The 22,362-nt window shown below is 37.7% G+C and overlaps 3 protein-coding genes across 4 annotated transcripts in view; 2 read left to right on the forward strand and 1 right to left on the reverse strand.

Annotated features, from left to right (window-relative positions):
* The first annotated feature begins 10,769 nt into the window (after positions 1 to 10,769).
* On the forward strand, positions 10,770 to 11,549 carry LOC115952229 (putative disease resistance protein At1g50180). Its single transcript, XM_031069321.1, has one exon. The coding sequence runs from the start codon at positions 10,770 to 10,772 to the stop codon at positions 11,547 to 11,549; it is 780 nt and encodes a 259-aa protein (XP_030925181.1).
* Positions 11,550 to 15,931: 4,382 nt separating this feature from the next.
* LOC115994307 (probable disease resistance RPP8-like protein 2) lies at positions 15,932 to 17,727 on the forward strand. 2 transcript variants are annotated; one of them, XM_031118429.1, is made up of 2 exons: positions 15,932 to 16,613; positions 17,499 to 17,727. In XM_031118429.1, exons 1-2 carry the CDS (start codon positions 16,036 to 16,038, stop codon positions 17,500 to 17,502), a joined length of 582 nt encoding a protein of 193 aa, XP_030974289.1. In that variant the 5' UTR covers positions 15,932 to 16,035; the 3' UTR covers positions 17,503 to 17,727. The 2 variants fall into 2 exon arrangements, with proteins under 2 accessions (XP_030974289.1, XP_030974368.1); XM_031118508.1 differs by lacking the exon at positions 17,499 to 17,727 and adding an exon at positions 17,198 to 17,235.
* A 382-nt stretch (positions 17,728 to 18,109) lies between these two features.
* The window catches only part of LOC115952239 (protein XAP5 CIRCADIAN TIMEKEEPER-like), a 7,595-nt gene continuing 3,342 nt past the window's right edge, over positions 18,110 to 22,362 (reverse strand). The window contains exons 2-11 of the mRNA XM_031069332.1: positions 22,032 to 22,096; positions 21,793 to 21,905; positions 20,845 to 20,923; positions 20,668 to 20,744; positions 20,519 to 20,580; positions 20,228 to 20,359; positions 20,067 to 20,120; positions 19,354 to 19,419; positions 18,905 to 18,979; positions 18,110 to 18,598 (exon numbers count right to left, since the gene is read on the reverse strand). Of these exons, the coding sequence (XP_030925192.1) occupies positions 18,548 to 18,598; positions 18,905 to 18,979; positions 19,354 to 19,419; positions 20,067 to 20,120; positions 20,228 to 20,359; positions 20,519 to 20,580; positions 20,668 to 20,744; positions 20,845 to 20,923; positions 21,793 to 21,905; positions 22,032 to 22,096 (774 nt within the window). The 3' untranslated portion in view covers positions 18,110 to 18,547. The remainder of the gene's footprint in view (positions 18,599 to 18,904; positions 18,980 to 19,353; positions 19,420 to 20,066; positions 20,121 to 20,227; positions 20,360 to 20,518; positions 20,581 to 20,667; positions 20,745 to 20,844; positions 20,924 to 21,792; positions 21,906 to 22,031; positions 22,097 to 22,362) is intronic.

Genomic DNA, 22,362 nt, shown 5'->3' on the forward strand with positions numbered 1-22,362 from the left:
TCGCCCATGTACTGGTGCCTGGAGGGTGGGCAGATGATTCATAATGCCCTGAATTCTTTGAAAAGCTTCCTGCTGCTCCGTTCCCCAGGTAAATTCATTTCCCTTTTTCAATAGTTTGGATAGGCCTGCTGTAGCTAAGGCTAAACCAGGCACAAACCTCCTAATATAGGAGACCCTTCCCAGGAAGCTTTTGAGTTCCTTAACAGTAGTTGGTCGTGGCAATGGCTGTGGCCTTGGCTGGATCCACGCTTATGCCTTTGTGATGTACCAGGAACCCAAGGAACTTTCCAGCAGACACTCCAAAGGCGCACTTCATGGGGTTCATACGTAACTTGTATTTCCTGCATCTTTCAAAGACTTGCTCAAGTACTTGGAAATGTCCTGTTCTGGTTTTTGACTTGACCATAATACCGTCTACATAATCTTCCATCTCCTCATGCATCATGTCATGGAAAATGGCTGTCATGGTCCGTTGATACGTAGCCCCCGCATTTTTTAGGCCAAAGGGCATTACAGTGTAGTAAAAGTTCCCAATCGGAGTTCTGAATGCCGTCTTCTCTGCATCTTTGGCTGCCATGCGGATTTGGTTGTATCCACTGTATCCGTCCATAAATGAGAACATTGAGTTTCCTGCAGCTGAATCTACAAGGAGGTCGATATTGGGTAAGGGGAACTCATCTTTAGGACATGCCTTGTTCAAGTTGTGAAAGTCTACACAGCAACAGATTTGACCATTTTTCTTCTTCACAGGTACAATGTTGGAAAGTCATTTTGGGTGTTGGATGGGTTTGATAAAACCAGCTGTCAGTAATTTCTTGACCTCTTGAACTATTTGAGCTTCTACCTCAGTGTGGAAGACCCTAGCTGGTTGGACTACTGGCCTCATCCCTGGGTCCACATTAAGAGAATGGACTACCAACTCTGGGTCTAGACCAAGCATCTCATCATAGGTCCATGCAAACACATCTCTATATTTTTGAAGCAAGGTTACCAGTTGTTCTCTTTCTTGAGCCACCAATTGACTGCTAATGAAGACAGGTTTTCGGGATCCTGGTTCTGTCCCCAAGTCTACTTCCTTTAATTCTTCCTCAGGCTGAATCTGGGCCTCCTTAACTGGTTCTTCTGGAATTTCTTCTTGGGCCATCATGCAGCTTGGTGGTCCGGGACCTTCCTGCATAATGCATTCGGGTCCCGTGCACCTTCACAATCGATAAATTAGCCTTCCCCCAGGTTCCCGCACCACCACACATTCTCGGGATCCTGAAGAGCTGGGCTCCCTCTTTTGTCTTTTCCTTTCTAGAAGGTCCCTCAGATCATGGGTGCCCCTCCCTCCTTCTTCTTCTTCTAGGATAGGTGCCCCTGGGGTCCCCAGGGCGGGGTTCTCATCATCTGGCTCCAACTCATCATAAAACATCGTTTCTGCAAAGTTCACTTCTCCCTGGCTGAAAGGATTATGATTGGCAGGGATCCTTATGGGCCTCCCATTCAGTCTCCCTTTAATGCATTGATGGAACGTGGATGGAATAAGGCGATGTTTATGAAGCCACGGGCGTCCTAGCAACACGTGATAAGAAACTTCTGCATTAATCACATGAAACTTTGTCAGAGCTACTATTGGCCCCACCCTTAAGGCTAGCTGCACGTATCCTTCTGTTGATTCTACCGATCCTCCAAATCCTGTTATTTCCAAGGGAGCCCCCAGGATCCTTCTGTCGACTAAGCCAACAGCTTTCAAGGTACTCAAGGCTATGAGGTTGAGTGATACCCCCGTATCCACCAGTGCTCTTCTGACTTGAACGCCGTTTATGGTGACCATTAGATAAAGGGGTCTACGGTGGTCTGGGTGCTTAATCTCCATGTCTTCATCAGTGAAGGTTATTGCATTGGTTGTCTCCAGGAAAGCTCGACTAGCATGTGACTCAGCTGTAAAGCATTCCATCCCTGAATCTGCTGCTATGCTTATGAGAGACTCTGTGGCCACCCTTCTTACTTCTGGTCCGAATCCTAATTGATTGAATAGTGACCTGAACTTAGGATTCTTCTGGAGGGTCCGACTGTGCTCGGGTGGAAGGATCCTTCAGATTCTCTTGCTTCTGCCGGGTTCCCATGTATTACTACTGCTACCACCCCTTTTCCTTTGTGGTTAGGCAAGGGGTTCCTCTACACTTCTGGCTCCTTCTGAGTGAGCTCCAGGGTTCCTTCTCTCAACTTTTTGTGGAAGAGTCTGCGAAGGGTCCAGCAATCCTTGGTGGAGTGCTTGACATAATTATGGATTCTGCAAAATAAAGGGTTCTTCCTTTCTTCTTCTGTTGGTGGCCTGGACACAGTGAATGGCCTAACAACCCCATCTCCAATCCATTTGTCTAGGACATGGCTTAGCTCCTCAGCTGTACGTGGGATCACTGGTGGTTCCTCAAACACCTTCTCATCTGGTCTCTTCCTTTTCTCTCCTGCTGATGCTGTCATAGCTTGGGACGCGGGCAGCCTTTTTGTTCTCATGGTTTGCGCCGTCCTTCTGGTTCTCTGTAGCAAGTCAGCAAACTGTGTGATACATAAATTTTCAAGGTTGAGCCTGTAATCAAAAAGCATGTTGGCTATACAGGTTTCCACGAGCTCCTTTTCTTCATGGTTTCTATAGCAGTCTAGGGACACATCTTCGAATCTTTTAATGAATTGAACAGGATCTTCTCCAGGTCTCTACCTCACCATTTGCAGGTTCTGGAAAGTGATTTTGTCTTCACCAGGGTAATATTTGGCGCAGAATTTTTCCATCATCTCATCCCAGGTCTTGATGGACCCAGGTCTCAGCGTGGTGTACCAAGTGTATGCCCTATCCACTAAGGATTTGGCGAATTCCCTTAGACATAATTCTTTGTCTCCTGCATAGGGGCCCATAGTGTGGACAAACCTACTCACATGTTCCACGGCACTTCCATTCCTTTCATCGAAATGATGGAACTTTAGGGGTTTGTACCCCTTAGGGTATGGTTTGCCAAGAAGTTCTGGAGGGAACATGGGATCCCGAGAGAATTGCTTGGGGATCCCTGAGAGTTTTTCCCTTTCTTGCTCTAGGAGGGCATTGACGTCTGCCAGTGTCAAGTACTGAGGGTTGGCTCTTCCTCCCACTGCTGACCCTCCTTCTGGCTGCGTCCCATCTTGGTGGCCAGTAGGGGGAATATTATCTCTGATTTCCTGTGTCCTGCCTTCTTTGAGAAGACGAACTTCTTGCTCCAGATCCTTTAACATTGTTGTCATCCTGGCCATTAGGTTTGGTTCCTGCCTTGCGTGTCTTTGTTCTGACACAACCTCCTGTTCTACCAAGGGTATCCCACCTCCTTGCCTGGAGACTTCCTCGTTTTCTCCTACGGGCTTAGAGGCCGTAGGTGGCACATTAGTTCCTTTGCTGTTTCTTTGTCTTGGAGGCATTCTCTGTGAAGGATTGCTTCTTCCTTCTTCTTTGCCCAGTCCCCAGTGGAGTCGCCAAAATGTGAGAGTGCCTTTTTCGTGACACTCAGGCCCAAGGATCCCGGGCCTGAATGAAAAAGGGAGGATTTGGTGGACCGGGCCTTGACTCACCGCAGCTAACAAGCTGTTTAAGAATCAAGTGAATGCAGAGAATACTCCTGACAATATAAAGACAAATGACAAACAAGGATATCGAAGAGTGCCAAAAATTAACAACGTAAGTTCAGAAGGAAAGAAAGCAGGATTAGCAAAACGATAAAAAGAAATAGTGCTGTGGGGATCCTGGGAATTATGAAGCCGTGTTTCATTAATATATTATCTGTTTGATTACAGAAAGCTCACTAGGACGTGATACAAGGTCCAATCAAGCTCAAAAATTACAGTCTTGAATGGCTATTTCAGCCTTCAAAACTTGCAAAGTTTGATTCTCGTTGAATCCGAGTATGTGCAATAGTGGCCTTTACAGGATACCGGGAAGCAATATTTGTTTTTCCCTTAGTATTTTTCTTTCTGCACAGATTTTCTGATAGTTTTTCCTAGAGAATTTCTTCTTTCTTGTGTTTCTTTCTTTTTTTCTCGCTGCCTTCTTCACAACCCATCCCCTCCTTTTATAATGGAGTTTTCTGGGCTTCCCGGGGAACCGTTGGTTCCCCTGTTTTGTTCTTTTACAAACAGAGCATGTCCTGTCCCAATCGTCTCGGTAAGTCCCTTTTCCGTTTTCTCTCATTCTTTCCTTCTCTTGGTTTTGATTCTTTCGAAAGCTTCTGGTTAGCCATCCTCTTCGGGACGTGCTGAGGTATGCCCTTCTCGACATCCCCATTTCTGGCGTCTTCCTCTTTTCCCTTTCTTTCCTATTTGGGCGGAATCCTGTTCTGCCATTTTTGAAAGTCGTTTGTTTATCATTCTTCTTCCCTGTCCTGGTTCCCCGAGGCCTTTTCTGTCTGTGCCATGAGAGGTCACTCGCGTTTTTTGCTTTTGTTTATTGTTTTCTTCTTCTGTCTTCTTTCTATCGATCTGTCTCAGTCTTCCTCTTTCTTTGTGCCTGAAGGGATCCATGCCTATTGATTGTTCCTGAGGATCCTTGCTTCTTTATATTTTTCCGTGGTCTCTTTTTTGGATGCTTCTTTCTTTTCTGGGCTTCAGAATCCTCTGGGCCTTTCTTTTATTCCCCCATGGGTCTTCCGTTTCTATTGCTTTGGGCTTAGCCTGAATTTTTCCTTTTGGGCTTGACTTGTTCTTCTGTCTTGGGCTTATTTTATTATGACCCCTTTTTTTTAGACCTCAACAACGATTCCAGAAGATGATCTAGAATTTGGTCAATCATGTTTATTAGAAGTGGACAATAGAGTGGTTGTACCTCATAGTTTGGCTGTACCTTCCTCAGGTGTCAAATGTGATGTTGTACCTAGTCGTTTAAATCAGATCTCTATTTCGGTACAATGAAAAGGAGTTTACTATGGTTAGTGTAGTGAGATTTGTGGAACTAATCATGCCTTTACGCATGCACTCAGAAACATAGGCCTACTGCTAAGCCCACTCTGGCTCATCTACACCACCTGGGGTGCAAGCCACACGAGAAGCAAGCTATTATAGCAAGCGGCTGGAGCTATAGGGAGTCGAGGAGCAAGGCAGTAGATAAGATATAAGATGGGGCCAGGCTCCTAGTGGAGCAGAGGAGATGATTAGGATAACGAACTTGAAACAAGGAGCCCGAGCAGCTAGCGAGCGAGTGGTTAGTGGCCAATAGCGCCCTAGTTGATGGCATTCCTCTCTGCGGTTGGCACTTGAGGAACCACAGGGCACTCCATACAGAGCAAGCAAGTCTTAGGGATGAGACGCTCGTGCAAGGACCTCCATTCTCATTAGGAGGTCAAACCAAGGACCTATGGAAGTCGGGGTAGCCCCATCCCTATGGGCAACGCAATAGTGTCTTGATGAAGGAGTTTAGAGGCCTTATAGTAGCATGGACTTCTTTTTCTTTCTAGGTCAAGTGAAGGGGGCCAATCCAAGATCGTACTGTTCCTCTACAAAGACAACGAACGCTCTCAACAGCTAGGTGCCACTCTCTTTCTGAGTTATTCTAGCTTCTTCATGATTTCGTGCCGCAATGAACAAAAAAAAAAAAAAAAAAGGCCCATCTTCGCGGAAGGAAAAGGACCTGCAACGACATAGATTATTGACCCTATTCTTGTTCCTAGATGTTTGTTACGAGTCCAAGAAGCCTGGAATCCTAAATATGAGGGATCCCTCAAAATAGAGAAGGGCGGGCAGGGCTTCTACAAGGGCCTCACCCCTCTTCCCGGTCAAGATAGATGGGAAGGGGCCCTATCAAGTAAAGGCCATAACTAGCCTCTTTATTTACGTACGTACACCTTTCTTTCAGGGTAGGGCCGCCCTTCCTCCTGCTAATCTGGCCATTTTCAAACCTGTCTGTCTTTCCCACCCTATTCCATTCAATGGAGGACTTCTAAATTCTTGCGATTCCCAGACCCCTTAGCTTCTAATTCTTATATATATATATATATATATATATATATTTATTTATAAGAATTAGAAGCTCCCATTTCTCTAATAATAAAGTAATGCTATGAAGCCCTTCCTTCAACTGGTTTTGGCTTGCCCCTTATATAGGTTGGAGCTATGATGCTTACCTTTTAAAGAAAGGGAAAAGGGCTTTTTCAGCTTGCTGCTCACTTCTGAGAGGCAAAGGGAGCCTAACTTACTTACGCTTTCCAAGCCTAGCGCGAAAATTGGATTTCACCTATGATCAGATCAGTGGATAACCATAGTTTACTTTTTTCGTGGTGTTGTTGACGTTGTTGAAAGCGAATTTTGAAGTAGGCCTCACTTTTCGGATCTGCTCCCAGCTCACACTATGGTGGAGGAGGTGCTGTGAAGATCTAGGAATGTGAGCAGTACGAGCTAAAAGGCTCCCATATTGTTTGGAGGGCGGGGCGCATAGATGCCAAACAAACTTGGGCCCTATCTATCGTCATAGAAGCTGTTCCTAGGAAAGATCATGGTTCTTGGGTATCCAATCAATTAATCCCCCAAACCGGGGAAGCTTAAGCGAAAATGAAAGAGTAGGGTGAGGGATAAGTGGGGAAGCCACTAAATGATGGAAGGCTTCACTCACACGCTCTAACGCTCCTTTAGTAAACAGCAAGTGGAGTGCATAAGCCCTTTTAAAGATAGAGGCAAGTACTACACGAGCTCATAAGTCAAGTACGAAACGAGCCTTGTCTACGAAGCAGAGCGACCTCATCTTGCTTGCTTTTGGCGAAGCTTCTAGCACTAGATAATAGGCATTCTTGTATGGTATGAATACTATTTTTTAGGCTGACCATTACATAGGAGCGATAGCAAAGCCAAGCCGTATAAAGGCGAGCAGCCCTTATAGCAATAGCAAACGACCTACTTATAGCCCTATTTTTCCCATTTATTTTTAGGGGAAACCCTAGCACACACCTATTTATTGCTTTTTTTAGTTATGAGCGGACACACATGGTAACAACCAATTCTATATCTCTTTCGATCATGAGGGCTTCTCAGAAAAGTAAGGAATGAGGCATTCGAAAGACCGACCACTCATAGGCCTTTTCCTTTGGTGGGAAGGCCGATGACTACACAGCCTCTATACCAAGTCATGAGTGATAGTGAAGCCAAGATGCCGTTAAAAGCTTCAGCCAAAAAAAAAAAAAGTTAAAAGCTTTTATATTTGTTCTTCCTCCCTTTATGGGCGCAACCATCATGGTAGGTGTATGAATTATAAAGAATGAACCCAACATATTGCTTGCTCCATCAAGGCCTTGACTCTTTCTATATTTCTTCTTTATTTTTTTGGCACTTATACTTGTAGAGTGACCATTGTACCAAGGATGTGCGGTGGTTAAAAAAATTTATGTCTTTAAATTAGCAATTAATCTAATATAATTTATTAAGTCATACAATTTGCCAGCTAAAGACTCATATTAAAGAAGGATTAATGATTGGAATCCAAGACACCTATGTTATCAATAATAACTATATGATGCTTTTCCCTAATATGATTTATTAATATAAAAATTGATATGTGTAATATGTGTTGAAGGCCAAAATTTCACAAGAATGCCCATTCCATGAAAAGTAAAGAAGGCCCAATTCAAGCAGCAAGAAGAATCAACATTAAGGCCCTATTTATGTTCAGATTTCCAACAAAAAGGTCATTAAAAAGTCCAGCAAAATTCAGTGAAAGAACTGGGCCGGGATACCCAGAGGCTGCCAGAAGGCCGGGATACCCAGAGGTTGCCAGATGCCCGGGATCCTCAGGTAATGCAGGGCAGCTACTGTAGGATTGAGACAACTCAAGAAAGGTATCACGAAATACAAGAAATGAAGAAGAGATATGTCCTTCTCAAGTACCCACTGGTGCAGCAAAGAATCAGAAAGTATAAAGCAAACATTCATGAACAAAGGAGTTGTACCACAAGGAACCAAGAATGAGAAAATCATATGTAGAAGCAACTGGAAGAGAACTTTCAACCCAGCAGTAAAAGATTCCAACTATTTGGGAATAATGACAACAAGGAAATAACACCGACAGCCAATTCTGAAAAATGAGAAACCTTGAAAGAAGAGAGATTGAAGGCTAATTGCTGAGGACGCCCTGGAATGGAAAGTCAGCAAATGACTTTTAGAGAAACAGCAATAAAAGATGAAAACTATGAGAAAAAAGGGAAGAGACCAGCCCTTGAGCAACTGTCACAGCACGAGCTCTGAGAGGCAAAAGAGAGAAATCACTAGTACCATGGAGCCCTAGAAAACACACTATAAAAGGAAGAGAAAACCCATGTTGAAAGGGGGAGAGGATTTTCAGTAGGAAGAATATCATAACAGAGTCATTAGAACTCTGTAAAATTTAAGAAAAACAGAGGAATGTCTCCCAGTATCCTAGAAACAGCCACTATAGCACATACTTGGATTCAAAAGGATTCAAACTTTGCAAGTCTTAGAGGCTTGAATAGCCATCAAAGTCTGTAATTTTTGAACTTATTTGAACCTTGTATCACGTCTTAGTGAGCACATTTGTAATCCACAATCAAGAAAAATAATGAAATATCTCATATTGATTTGAGAATTTCTAACAATTACTTTGCATATTTCTTTACTGCTTCTTGCTGCTCAATACATATATATTCTTGCTTGAAAAGCTGAGTCCCTGCCCAAGCAAAGCCACTCGGACTTAAGTTCCAAATCCCACAAGTCTTGTGCAAAAGCATAAGTCAGTGAGAATTGGGACCAGGATCCTCGTAGCTGAATCATCCTCATAAAATTCACTTACATATATGTATGTGTATTAATATATATATATATATATATATATATATATATCCTAATAGTGCAGAGAACCAGAGATTCTGGGTTCTTACAAGCCTAATACGCCTCGGGATCCCACGACAGTACGCCCCGGGATCCCACGACAGTACGCCCGGGGTACCAAGTGAAGGAATTCTTTAAAACATTTATACGATAAAAGGAGGAATTGCATTTTTGCCTTGAGGAGGTTTATGTGACTTGCGCACAACTTGGTTCGTAATCAGCCCCCATTTAGCTGCGGTGAACCAAGCCCAGTCCACCAAACTACAACTATTTGGCCCAGGATCCTTGGGCCTGTGTGCTAAAGAAAAAAGCACTCTCACAATATGTAAAGTCAAATGGAGTTTACCAAAAAAAAAAGTCAAATGGAAAATCCAATTAGTGGTTTGCCTAATCTTATCTTCAGCCGCCCCCTTCCTCTATGCTCTTTCTCCATGAGATGCCACTGGGTAATCATGGTTTTTCAACAGGTATTTCTTCTTCTCTTTTCCTTCTTGATCTTGTTTCTCTCATCCCAAACCACTGTCTTCTTCTCTCTTTCTTTTTGATCTTGTTTTTCACATCGCGACCACTGTCTTCTTCTCTCTTTCTTTTTGATCTTGTTTTTCACATTGCGACCACTGTCTTCTTCTCTCTTTCTTTTCATTCCGACAAGCACAAGGAAATTTCCTTTATTCCTTCTGTCCCCCATCATAGCCATACGCTGCTTTTTCTTCAATATTCAATTTATAAGCTCCATAATTTCCTCGGTTCCTCCATCTTATCCTTCACAGCCATCTGTTGCTTTCAGATCATCTCTCACTTGTCCTTATTTCATAAAAGAGAAATGGCCGAGTCTCTTGTATCCAGTGTAGCAGAAAGGCTTGGCAACTTGCTCACACAAGAAGCGAACTTCTTGCCTTGGGTGAGTACCCAAGTTGAGCTGCTACAAATTGAGCTCAAACAAATGCAAGGCTTATTAAAGGATCCAAATGCGAGGCAGGATGAATCAGAGGCTGTAAGACAGTGGGTTGCTGTTGCAAGAGAGCTTGCTTATGTTGCCGAAGATGTCATTACAACATATGCCCTCAAAGTTGGATCCAGAAAGCACTACACCAAAATAAGTCTATTACATCAAGTGTTAATACAACAAAATTAGTATAGTGGTATTAGACATAATATCACATCTAAAAATTAAAAGTCGTTGCAATAGTAACTTAAAAATAGTAAATTATTACATTAATAATAATTAGTTGTAATAATTTATAATTTTCAGTTGCAATAGAGATTTTAATACTAAATTGAATTTAGAAAATTTTTTGCAATAGCTTAAATTGAAGAAATCAATTTTTCTTTAATAACTTAAATTGAAGAAATCAATTTTTTTTAATAACTTAAATTGAAGAAACCATTGTAATAACTCGATACCAATTATATATTTTGCAATATATTATAATAGATCGAAATTTCAAAGAGATGGCTTATTGCAACAAATTTAACATTGCAATAACTAAAATATCAATTATTTTACAATCTATTGCAATGACAAATATGAAACTGCAATGAATATATTATTACAATGATCTAATTCCATTTACTATACAATCTATTGTAAGAAAAAATATGAAAAATTTAACTATTACAATAAATATATCGTTGCAATAATTTGAACCCAAATTATTTTTGTTAATTCTTTACAATCTATTGTAATAAAATTTATGAAATAATAGCCTATTGCTACAAGATATTCAAAGTAATAAATTTTTTATTGCAATAGCAAATATATTATTACATCAAAATTTTCATTAAAATATTTAAGATTTATTGCAACAAAATTTTTTTGTAGCACAAACTTATTACCTCAAATTTTATTACAACACTTCACATAAACTATTGTAATGATTTCGATGTTATTGCAACGATTTTTTTTGTTGTAATAAACATTTTTTGTTGTAGTGAAGGGATGAGGCATGCAAAAGGTTGTCATAAGGTGTGCTTGCAACTTGAGTGAAGGAACTACAACATACAACGTTGGGTCAGAGATTGAAAATATCAAGATGAAAATTACTAATTTGAAAACGAATTTTCGAGACTACGGCATAAAAGAATCTATAATACATGGAGGTGGGTCTAGTTCTTTGAATGAGAGGGAGTGCAGGCAAACATTTTCTCATCTTGAACATGACGTTGTTGGGTTTGACGATGATCTAAATAAATTGGTAGAGTTTTTGCTGAGAGATGAGGAAGGCAATAGAGTTGCTTCCATATGTGGTATGTGTGGTCTGGGGAAGACCACTTTTGCCAAGATGGTTTATAACCACCACAAAATCAAGCAACATTTTGATTGTCACACTTGGTCATATATCTCACAACAATGTCAAAGAAGACGAGTTTGGAAAGAAATTCTAATCAAGATTAATGAAAAGGAAAGGAATGGAATTCAAAAGTTGAAGGATGCAGAGATCGTTGAGAAACTTCATGAAGTTCTACGCGAGAAAAAGTGTTTGGTAATTTTAGATGATATTTGGAATATTGAGACTTGGAACATTCTACGTGAAGCCTTTCCCATGAAGAATACTAGCAGTAAAATTCTGCTTACCTCTCGTAATAAAGAAATACCTTTACATGTAGATGCCAGAGGTTTTCTCTATGAATTGCAATGCCTAAATAAGGAAAGGAGTTGGGAATTGCTTGTGAAGATAGCAATCTCTTGGAGAAAAGGTATTGCAACTAATCTTCTCCTTTGGTAATTAATTTGAAGAATATTTCTTTTATTTTATTTCTTAATTAATTTGAATGAAACGCGATCTATTAATATAAAAAAATTTAAAAGTAAAAATAAATAGTAACTTGCAAATAATAGATTTATCTAGATATAAATTTAATTGTAAGATATTAGAGGTTTAATAAATATTAATATATAAATATATGCGTGTGTATAGATATGTGTGGGCACCTATGCATCTAATATTAATTTTTATTTGCTGCATATGAATGTAGATAGTAGATACGTAATCCTAAAATTTAAATCAAATATTACATCTAGGGGAAAAAAAAAAGAGTCTTATCTCAATTTTCTTTTGCTATGGTTAACTAGTATTTGATGACACAAAAATATAAAATATATAGAGAAATATTTCTCTAAAACTTTTTTTTTTTTGAAAAGTATTTCTCTAAAACTTTGGACCAAGTGTACATAAATGTAAAATGTTGGTTATGAAATTTTATCTTATTCAAAATTATGGTCCAAAAAGTACTTTTAACAATAGTTTTTTAATTATTTATTTAATAATTCAATCACTACAAGTCTACAACAAAAAGAAATTGAGAATTTTATTTGACGGTGCAAATTGAGCTACAATAGATAAATAAATGCGGATTCAGCTTCTATCCAGTGGCCAGTGGCCACTGGACGCGTTGGATACGCGACATGTGTCCAAGAGTGGCCAGTGCACTGGACGCGTTGGATACGCAACACGTGTCCCAGTCTTGGACACATGTCCCGTATCCAACGCGTCCAGTGGCCATGGCCACTGGACAGAAACCAGTCCCAATAAATGCAATCTGAATGGGTTACCCATGATCGGCCGTTAGGCCAATTTTTTGATCTCCAAAAACTGCCATTTCAGTCCGTTAAAAAAAAAAAAAAAATTGGCAATATAGTGAGGCTGGAACCTTTAACCTACCAATTTGGAGAGTGAAATGTTAACCACTAAGGTATCAGCTTTCCTTATGTAAGTTTTTTAGAGAATTATATATATCCCACACCCAACCCTCATAATTCTTCCCTTTCCTTTCTTATTTAATACAGTTGTTGAACCAAAATAATAATAGTAGGGCAAGACTTAGATTCAGTACTTAAGTACTGTTTTTTAGGTTTCCCTCTTAAGATTCTGTTATGTGGATTTTTTCTCATAGAATGGAAATATATTTTTTATTTAAGTAGCTACATGGCTCGATCTTAAGTGGGGAATCCAAGGAACGTCACCTAAGATATTGTATCTAAATTTTGTCCATAACAATAATAATAATATAGTTAGCCATAGGGATGGCAATGGAGAGGGGTGGGATCAAAGGATGTGATCTTCACTCCCACCCTGCATTGTTTTGTCTTGCGCCATTCTTGCCCCACCCTACCCTGCATGATGGGAAAAACTTCCTTACCCTATCCCCACCCCTCAGAGCCCAAGCAAGGCCCCGCCCCACTCCGTAAAATTCTACTTCGTGTTAATTTGTCCCACAATTATTACAACTCTTTTTAATAAAACTTGTATCATTAATATAAATATATTTGAAATTACAACTAAATTTATTCCATCGAATCAAACTAATTTTAAACAAAAGTTAAATAATATTATCCAAGTGTTTAACAAGACAGTATCACAACAAAAACAAATATCTTAATATCCATGCATTTAAATTTGCGCTAGTATTGATTTGTTTGTTTAAAGTAGGGATTAGGGTATGAAAAATTTACAATTATATCTCTTACCAACATGGGGCAGGATAAGGCAGGGCTAAAATATCTAAGCTCATCCTCACCCCACTGTGTGGCGGTGGCTAAAATCTTGCCCCATCCCCACTCCACCTAGGGAGTGGGGTTGGGAAGGGTAAGTCAAGGCGGGGCAGGACAAAATTGTCATCTCTAGTTGGCCATATATATAAACAAATAAATAATAATAATAATATATTAGTTAATGAACAATAAATACATATTTATTTTGAAAATACCTTATTTCATATTAAAATGTTTTGTACTTGAAGAATTAATAAACATATTACTAATTTAGGTTTGTTTATGCGTCATTATTTTTTATTTACCTTACAAAAGTGGTGAAAATATATTCAAAGGTTGTTCAAATTCCTTTAGATTTTATTTTCACTCAATTTTGTTAATATTTATAAATTTAATTCATTTGTTTTATCTCAATTAATTATTAAATAACTTATGGCATCATCACATTTTAAACTCTAGTTGAGCTTCAGTCCGGCCTTAAAACCTTGAACCTATCTTCTTCTTCTTCTTCTTCTTTTTGGTTCTTTGAACTGTTCAATTTTCAAAATTTTGGTATTTGATGACACAAAAATAGAAATATTCAATATGAATGATAAAATATATAGAAATGTTTCTCTAAACTTTTGGAACAAGTGCACTTAAATGTTGGTTATATAATTTTATCTTTTTCAATATCATTTGGTCCAGAAGAGTGTTTGTGTATATAAATCTATATAATTCAATCACTACAAAAAAAAAAAAAAAAAATTCTCAAAAAAAAATCACTATAACAATGAAAAATGTGGAATTTGTACCTTAGACACCATTGGAAATACTAAAAAATGTTAGTTAAGTTACAAACTTTAATTTGAATCTATTATGTATATTAATATATCCACTCAATTGTGAATGTCAATTTCTTATAATAATTGTGAAGAATTAAGTGATTGATAGAAGCTTATAAAAAAAAAAAAGGTGTTTGATAGAAGGAATTTATTTGGACCAATAGACTATTATCTATTTTAAATGAGAGGGAAGAGGGATTCTATTTTGTTTTTAGGAGTTTTCAATATTATTATAGATATATAAAAGGGGAAAGTTTCGTGGAAAAATGTAGCTCTGTATTACTTTCAAAAAGAAAAGAGGTTTATTGAACAAGTTTTGCCACTCCAAAGTTAAAATTGCTAGATGGTCAAACTTGAATCTCACATTTAAACTAGCCCTACGCCAACCAATGATAATTCTAGAAACTTACACTCGTATTAGTTTTTTTTTTTTTTTTTTTGAGTGAATACACTCGTATTAGTTGGTAAGAGAAACTTGAATAATTCAAAATTTGGCCAAAGAATGAAAAATAATAGTAATTCGAAAAGAAAATGGTTTAACTAATACTTTTATATTATTATTAGCAAATTGGTGAATGCTTCCAAAATAATTGAGAAAAATATTACCACATAAAATTAAAAATAAAGAATTTGAATTAATTGTAATTGCATTTTAAATAATTTAGTAAAATTAATTTCATACCAGTCGAGAGCCTGTATATTGGATAAAAGTCAAATATTAGTATCTTCCATAAGCATGGAGCAAATTTCTCCAAATGGATCTACGATTCTATATCAATGGGTTAATAATTATTATGTTATTTGTCGACTTTCTAGTCTTTAAATATAGGTATTTGATGTTATTATTGTAGTTGATTTTGTTGTAGTTCAAGAAGAAATGATATTATTTTGTTTGTTGTTGGCTTTGCAGACAGTGTGACCAACATAAATAAGCCTAATATTGAAAATTAGGGAAGGAAATAATTGAATATTGTGGAGGTTTACCGTTGGCTATCACTGTACTTGGTGGCCTTTCAGTGACAAAGCAGACGCAGGATGAGTGGAAGGATGTGCTTAAACATATTAAATCGTACATTTTAGAAAAAGATGGCGTAGGAATCAATAAGGTGTTAGGATTAAGTTATAATGATTTACCTTGCCACTTAAAACCCTGTTTTCTATATTTAGGCCATTTTCCAGAGGATTTTGAGATTCCGACAGAGGAATTAATTCAAATGTGGATGGAAGAAGGTTTTATTTGGCTTGGAGAAGATAGTGAGGATACAATGGAGCATGAGGGAGAGCAATATTTGAGGGAGTTAATGCAGAGGTCCATGGTTCAGGTGGGGAAAATTAGCAGACTTGGAAGGATCGAAACTTGTTGAATCCATGATCTTATGCGAGAATTTTGCATTTCAAAAGCCCAACGAGAAAATTTTCTCCAAATCACCAAGAAAAATATTCACTCTATGGAAGAAAGCCAATGGCGTATTGGTAAAATTAGAAGACTTGCTATCACTTTGGACAGGTCCCTTCTCTACTTTACGCCTTCTAAATAATTTTATTTCAAGAAATCCAAGCTGCTTAAGAGTCTTAAATCTGAATAGTTACTAAAGAGAAAACTTACCTAAAGACATTGGACATTTCATTCATTTGAGATTTTTATCTTTGAAAAATAGCGATATAAATCATGTGCCATCATTCCTTGGCAATTTGAAGTGCTTGCATTCACTTGATTTACGGCTTCCGTACTTAGTTGATTCAGATACAAAAGTGAGAGTGCCAAATGTTTTTAAGGAGATGAAACAGTTGAGGCATCTATACCAACCCGACCAGCATAAGGCAAGTGAGAAGTTAGAATTGGGTAATCTTTGTAATTTGCAGACATTGCTGAATGTTGGGCTTGAAACCATCAAAATGGCCACAAGTTTCCGACTCAACCATCTTCGGATTCTGGGCTTCAAAGTTCACGTCAATGGTGAAGCGTCACATGCAATACAAATACTAGTACCAAGCTGTCCACATTTATATCAGCTATTTGTTAACTACCCTATTCTGAAACTTCTAGAAACTTGTCAATTCTCTCCAAATCTTGCCGAGTTGGAATTAAAGTTCTCTCATCTTAAAGAAGACCCAATGCCAACCTTAGAGAAGTTGCCCTACTTAAAAACCCTTGACCTCTCTTTTCTCTCTTTCTTTGGGAAGGATATGGTTTGTTCTGAAGGAGGATTTCTTTTGCTTCAGTATCTTATCCTTGTTAATATAAACATAAAGGAGTGGAGGGTGAAGGAAGGAGCCATGCCCAGTCTCTGCCATTTGAGAATTGATAACTGCTGGGGATTGAAGGCTATTCCAGATGGATTGAGGTTCGTCACAACCCTCCAGGAATTGGAGATCAATTTCATGCCGAAGTCATTCACAGATAGGCTTGAGAAAGGAGGACCCGATTTTTACAAAGTCCAACATGTGCCTTCCCTTGTATTTACAAATTACTGGTAATGATAATCATCATTAGCTAAGAACAATGAATTCCTGCACTTGCATTATTGAAATATCTTATGGACCTTTCTTTTCTTTCAAATCTCTCCCTCCAATTAATTCAATTTTTCCCCTAATAATATTTACAACAAAATATTTCCCTAATCAATGTAAGGGTAATTCTTCTTTTGATTAGAATGAAGCTCTTATCTATTCTTTTCAATTATTTATTATGCTTTGAACTCACAACCTATTTGCTTATTATATTACAGGTAAATTCTTTTCTGCTTCATCTTGTGGTGGACTCTTAATTTTTGCCTCTGTTATCAATAAATTAAGCAATGAGTTTTATTTCACAGTTTGTTCTTCCTTCTTCTCCCCTTTTTTTGGGGTCTTTCTAATTATTTTTTGGTCCTACTTTTTTCCTTTTAATTTCTACAGCTTAAATTTATTGGTTAACAGCAGAAACATAGTTCTAAATGTTGCTTTAATGAGTTTATGTACACTACATATTCATTTTAATTCATTTTTTATGTTTTGGGCTTTAATCATTTTAGTTGGTTGTCTCTCCCTATTCTCCTTTGCTTTTTTTTTTTGGCAGGTGAAATTAACCGTGGAGCAAAAGTTTCTACTCTGCTTCAACTAATGAAAAATCAACATAAATATTTTCACTGCTTTGCAACTTTGTACGAGTTTGGGGTCTTAATTACTTCTGTTTTTTGGGTCCTACTTTTTCTTTTCATTTCAACAGCATGAATATATTGGTTTTCTAAATATAGTTCTAAATCTTACTGAGTTCATGTCTATAGGCTACAGCATATTTCATTTTAATTCGTTTTTTAGCTTAATCATTTTAGTTGGTTTTCATTTTAATCCATGTTTTTTTTTTTTTTTTTAAGCAGGTGAAATCATCCTTGGTACAAAAGTTTCTACTCTGCTTCAACCCATGAAAAATCAACAAAATATTTTCACTACTTTGCAACTTGTACGGGTTGGTGTCAGTCTGTCCTTTGTTAAACAGTAGCAGTGTATCTTAGTGAGCTGGGAAAATCAAATAGCATGGATGGAATCACTGCTCTTTCCATATCTTTACAGCTACTAAAGCACCGGTTATGTGAAATTGAGAAAGAAATAAACAATTATGTTGACAAATTATGTTAGATGAATTTTTATTCCTTTTACATTTTATGCCATAATTGGAGTTCTTGACATTCTACAACATACATAATGGAGCAATAATTAAGAGGGAATTTGGTTGCTCTTATTAATAATTTAAATAGTTCTAGTTGAATAGCGTTAGGTGAATATGAGCTGTGAAATTCTTCATGTAAACTAGGTGCCCATAGTTGAGGGTCATCCAGGCTAGGGGACTAATGTGGTGCACCGAGTTCAAAATTAATCATGACCCAATCTTATTTATTATATATGCTTAAATATCACAAAATGTTCAGTGCAATTTATTTCTAAATAAAGCCAAAAATAAGTCTTCCACAACAATTTCTAGGGCAGACGCTTCACTTGAACGGTAAAGTGATTGAATCCCTTTTAAGAAAACCGTTTCAAAACCTTCAATTATGAATATTTTGAATAGCTTCCTTCCACAAACAAAATTAGTCTGATCATACCAGTATTGTCTATATGTTTCTCTGACATAAATTCCTTCTTTCCCGTATGGTAAAACTTGCAGAAGGCAGGCAGATTATAAGCACAAAACAGAAGAGTGGGAGAAGATTATAACTAATAACGGTCTCTACAATCTATTTCAAGCATTTTCCATGATTTGTATGCGAATTACTTAAAAGAGTAAAGGAACTAAAACTCCCATTCTTAACTGGTAGGTAAGTCATAACAATTCAAAAATCGAGCCCAAACAACTGATGATAAAATAGGGTTCTACTGCTTGCGAAACATATCTTAAAGTTCTTGATCTGGTAATGTCTTTGACAAATAATCAATCCCCATGGATGGTATAACGCTCCCATTTTCTCGTTGGGTCATATATCTGCCAAAACAAAGATAAAAAAGAAGTGATTAGAAAACATCTAAGGAGCATCATGCTGCTTGTCTATTGCACTCCCAGACGAGTAGCACTCTTCAGATAAGCTATAAGCACTCCAAACAAAAGTAATCACACTAACTATCTAAGCTCCTGAACAGATTGAAGTCAAGTGGATATTTCTGAAACAATTGTTCTAGAATGAGAACTGAGATGCTGGGGTAGTTATAGACAACCTAGATTGACAGCTGAGGGTGCCATACATGCAGTGATAGGTCAAATCTAAAATTTATGACTCAGTGAAAAACACACCTCCCATCTTGAAGCAGGGAAAATATGCTTGTTCTTTTCGTACCAGTGCCTCTCGACAACTTTCCCAGCATGAGACTGTCAGAAGGTTCAAGAATATTAGTGAATTGACACAAAGAGATGCAAGAAATTTTAATTACACATAATAGGGAAGATTCAACACAGATGCTCCAACCTTACATGCCCCCCGCCCCCCCTTCTTTTTTTCCTTATTTTGCTTTATAATTTAACTCACCCCAAGAGATTAGAACCCATGATCTCTCACCCGATACTATACTGTCAGGGCCCACACACAGCATTGGGAATTTCCTAAATGGCCCTAACCACCATGTTTACATCATCGAAGCCATATTTCAGGCTTGGTTGTGCATGTGTTTCAATATTCGATTCTGGAAATGTTAAATTTACAAAAGATAAGAGATAGATAATGATAAGGCAGGAATGAAATGTACCTCATCCTTTTCTATTGTTGCATCAGCAATTGTTCGCACGTCCTCATGCACATCAAAGTGGAAAAGCTGCACAGAACCCCCCCCCCAAAAAATGATAAATAAGTCACCCCAATCAAATACAAACTATAAACCCTGCAACGAGAGAGAGAGAGACAGCTAAAGAATTGTTTTAAAATGCCCACAGCTGCTTGTTTTAATTATAGAGCCCAATTTCTTGGTCATCTGCAAATGAATTAAGTTTTGATGTAACAAAACCTGACTGGCAACTAAAAATCCACCATCTTACAAAATCTTCTCATTTATCAGTCATATACTGCTGCATAAAACTTTATTTTCCTTAAATCTTAGAAAACAAGAATGTAAGACTTCCAAAAGCACACAACACCATTACTTTTCACTTGTTAGGTTGTCATGAAAGTGTGAATCTAACACAAACCAAGTGTTGCAAGCTGAAACCCACTATAAAACCCAAAATAAGGCATAAGCGAGTAAAATTATATTTGCAAGATACTCAAACAGAATACAAAATACTCATCTCTTATTTTTCTCCTCGGTTAATTCAGTTACTAGTTGAAACGTGGGTAAACAACCAGCAAGATAGCATGTGCGAACACAAGGTCCCCCCCAACCCCACTTTTAATTCCAAAAACCAAAAAAGGAAAATAAGAACACACAACAAATTAAAAGAGGAGTAAATTTGAAAAAGTTGATACCGGTCCACTTTTGCCCCTAGCCTTGTTCACGATTAGCTCATAGAAACTATGCTGCTGCAATTACAAAATCATGGAACCAAGAGGAATCGAATTAGTTAGTACATGTTCAGCAGCATAATATCACAACCATAACTAAATTCTTGTTTTCAATAGTATCTTACATGGGGAATGATAAGATCTTCTTTCACATAAAGCAAATTCTCCACTGAGGTTGTCCTAATTTCTCGAAACTCAGGTGCAAGTTGCTGCTGTACAGCCCGAAGGAACTCTCCTATGGTATCCCCCTTCCGTACCTAAATGATTAGAAAACGGGCCAGGAAGAAGAATATTATGATCTCTCTCTCATTTCTTTTTTTCTTTAGGGTACACTAACATCAATCACCTAAAAAATTTGAGAAAGAGAGAACTACAAGCAGTTTTAATAATATGCAGTTCAGGTAACCACTACTCACCTGAAGCACCCGCCTATGCCCAGCTCCATCCCAGTAACTGTAAGTAATTTGAAGAGGCTCATCTGAAATACACAAAAAGCTTGATTCAGTAGGAACTTAGTTTTCATTCATTCACGTTAATTTTATCAGGTATCAGAACACATAATTACTTCGAATCTGCTCCTGCTCAAGAAACCACCGTCTCTGCAGCCTTTCACGTTCAGCTTGCTCCTCTGCCTCCCTCTCACTGAAAGCGTATCCTCATCACCTCTAAGATCACACGTTAGTACCAAAACCACAGAGGGAGAGAGAGAGCCAGGGGGAAGGAGGAGAGAGAGATACCACACCTGTCAGGCAGAAAGCTAGTCTCCACTGTTGGATCTTTACCATATTTGCCATGTCGAAATTTCTTTGATTGTGAAGTTTCTGCAAAAAAAATCAAAGTAAAATTATAGGAAATAAAGAGAACCAGAAATAAAATTCCTAACACTTGGCATCCATCCAAATTCTAATTTTCAGAAGGAAAATACAGTCAAACATCTCTTAGACATAACTTCAATATTGAGGATCTGAATTGAAATTGAAAGTCAATAACGTTTATGACAACAATCAAGAGTTTAAAAATATAAAACTTTTTACATTCTTATTCAGAATTTCTAGATATTTTGTGTTCCCCGGGATATAAACTCCAACAGATTTGATGCATTCGCTTCATCAAGGAACAATTCACTGCTGAGTGATCACATGCAGATTCAGATTTGACTATGCATCAGTGGTTCACTAGATCTCTTCTCAACAAATGAAACAATGTGAATAGGCAACAAGTAAACCATCTGAATAACTAGCAATTTTCATGATTTTTGTAAATAAGGTAGTCCCATCCCCATCAACCTTATTCAACAGGTGAATTCCTCATGAATCCTATGAAATGGAATATAATTCAATGAGAACCTGAACTTGCTGAAGAAAGACTACAGGCACCTAAACTTCAACATGGTCAAATAGAAGAGAAGTACTCTGCTTCAGTAAACTATGCAATTTTTAAAAATATTTAATTAAGAACCAACCCAGGGAATATAATGCAGCACAACTTCACAAGAATGATGATCAAGATTTAAGCATCAGAATCAAAAGGGTTGGGGGGGAAACTATTGGAAGCTAGCTAAATTCTACAAAGCCCTTGATTACCATAATGTATTGGCATAAAGATAATAAGTAAAATTTTATAATTATGGGTAGCAATTTCTCGTATCAAAGAACAATAATACTTCAGTTTTAAAGTCAGCGAATATTACCATTCTCATCCTCCTCCTCTTCACTACCATTCTCAATATCATCAGTAAACGATAACCGAGAATTCCCCTTTATCTTCCTCTGTTTACGCTTTTTTAATTGAAGCTCCTCCTCCCTGTAACAATAAGGAACGCCACCAAAAAACTAAATATCACACAACAGGCAAACACAAAAGGGCCCTAGTAAAATATACACAAACTTTCACAAATTTAACACAAAAGCCATAAAGATTCAAACTCACTCTTGCTGCTGCTTCTGAAGCTTCTCCTTCTCTTCCTCTTCAATTTTGGTCCGAATATTAATTCTCTACAATAAAAGTACACATCTCCTCAATCGCATTCACCAACACAAACAAAAACTACTCGTGTGTGTGTCACAACGATTAGGATCCTATAGAGTTGTTAGAGTAACTCCAATATGATTTTCCTAAAATCCTATCCATCTATTTAGAAATTAGTAGGTTGAATTTTGCCACATCATCAACATTTAAACAAATGTTGGCTATCATCATTTTGGTATCTATTTAGATTATTGATGATGTGGCAAAATTCAATCCACTCATTTCAAAATGG

The sequence above is a fragment of the Quercus lobata genome, chromosome 1 (genome assembly GCF_001633185.2).
Source record: "Quercus lobata isolate SW786 chromosome 1, ValleyOak3.0 Primary Assembly, whole genome shotgun sequence".
Taxonomy (NCBI): domain Eukaryota; kingdom Viridiplantae; phylum Streptophyta; class Magnoliopsida; order Fagales; family Fagaceae; genus Quercus; species Quercus lobata.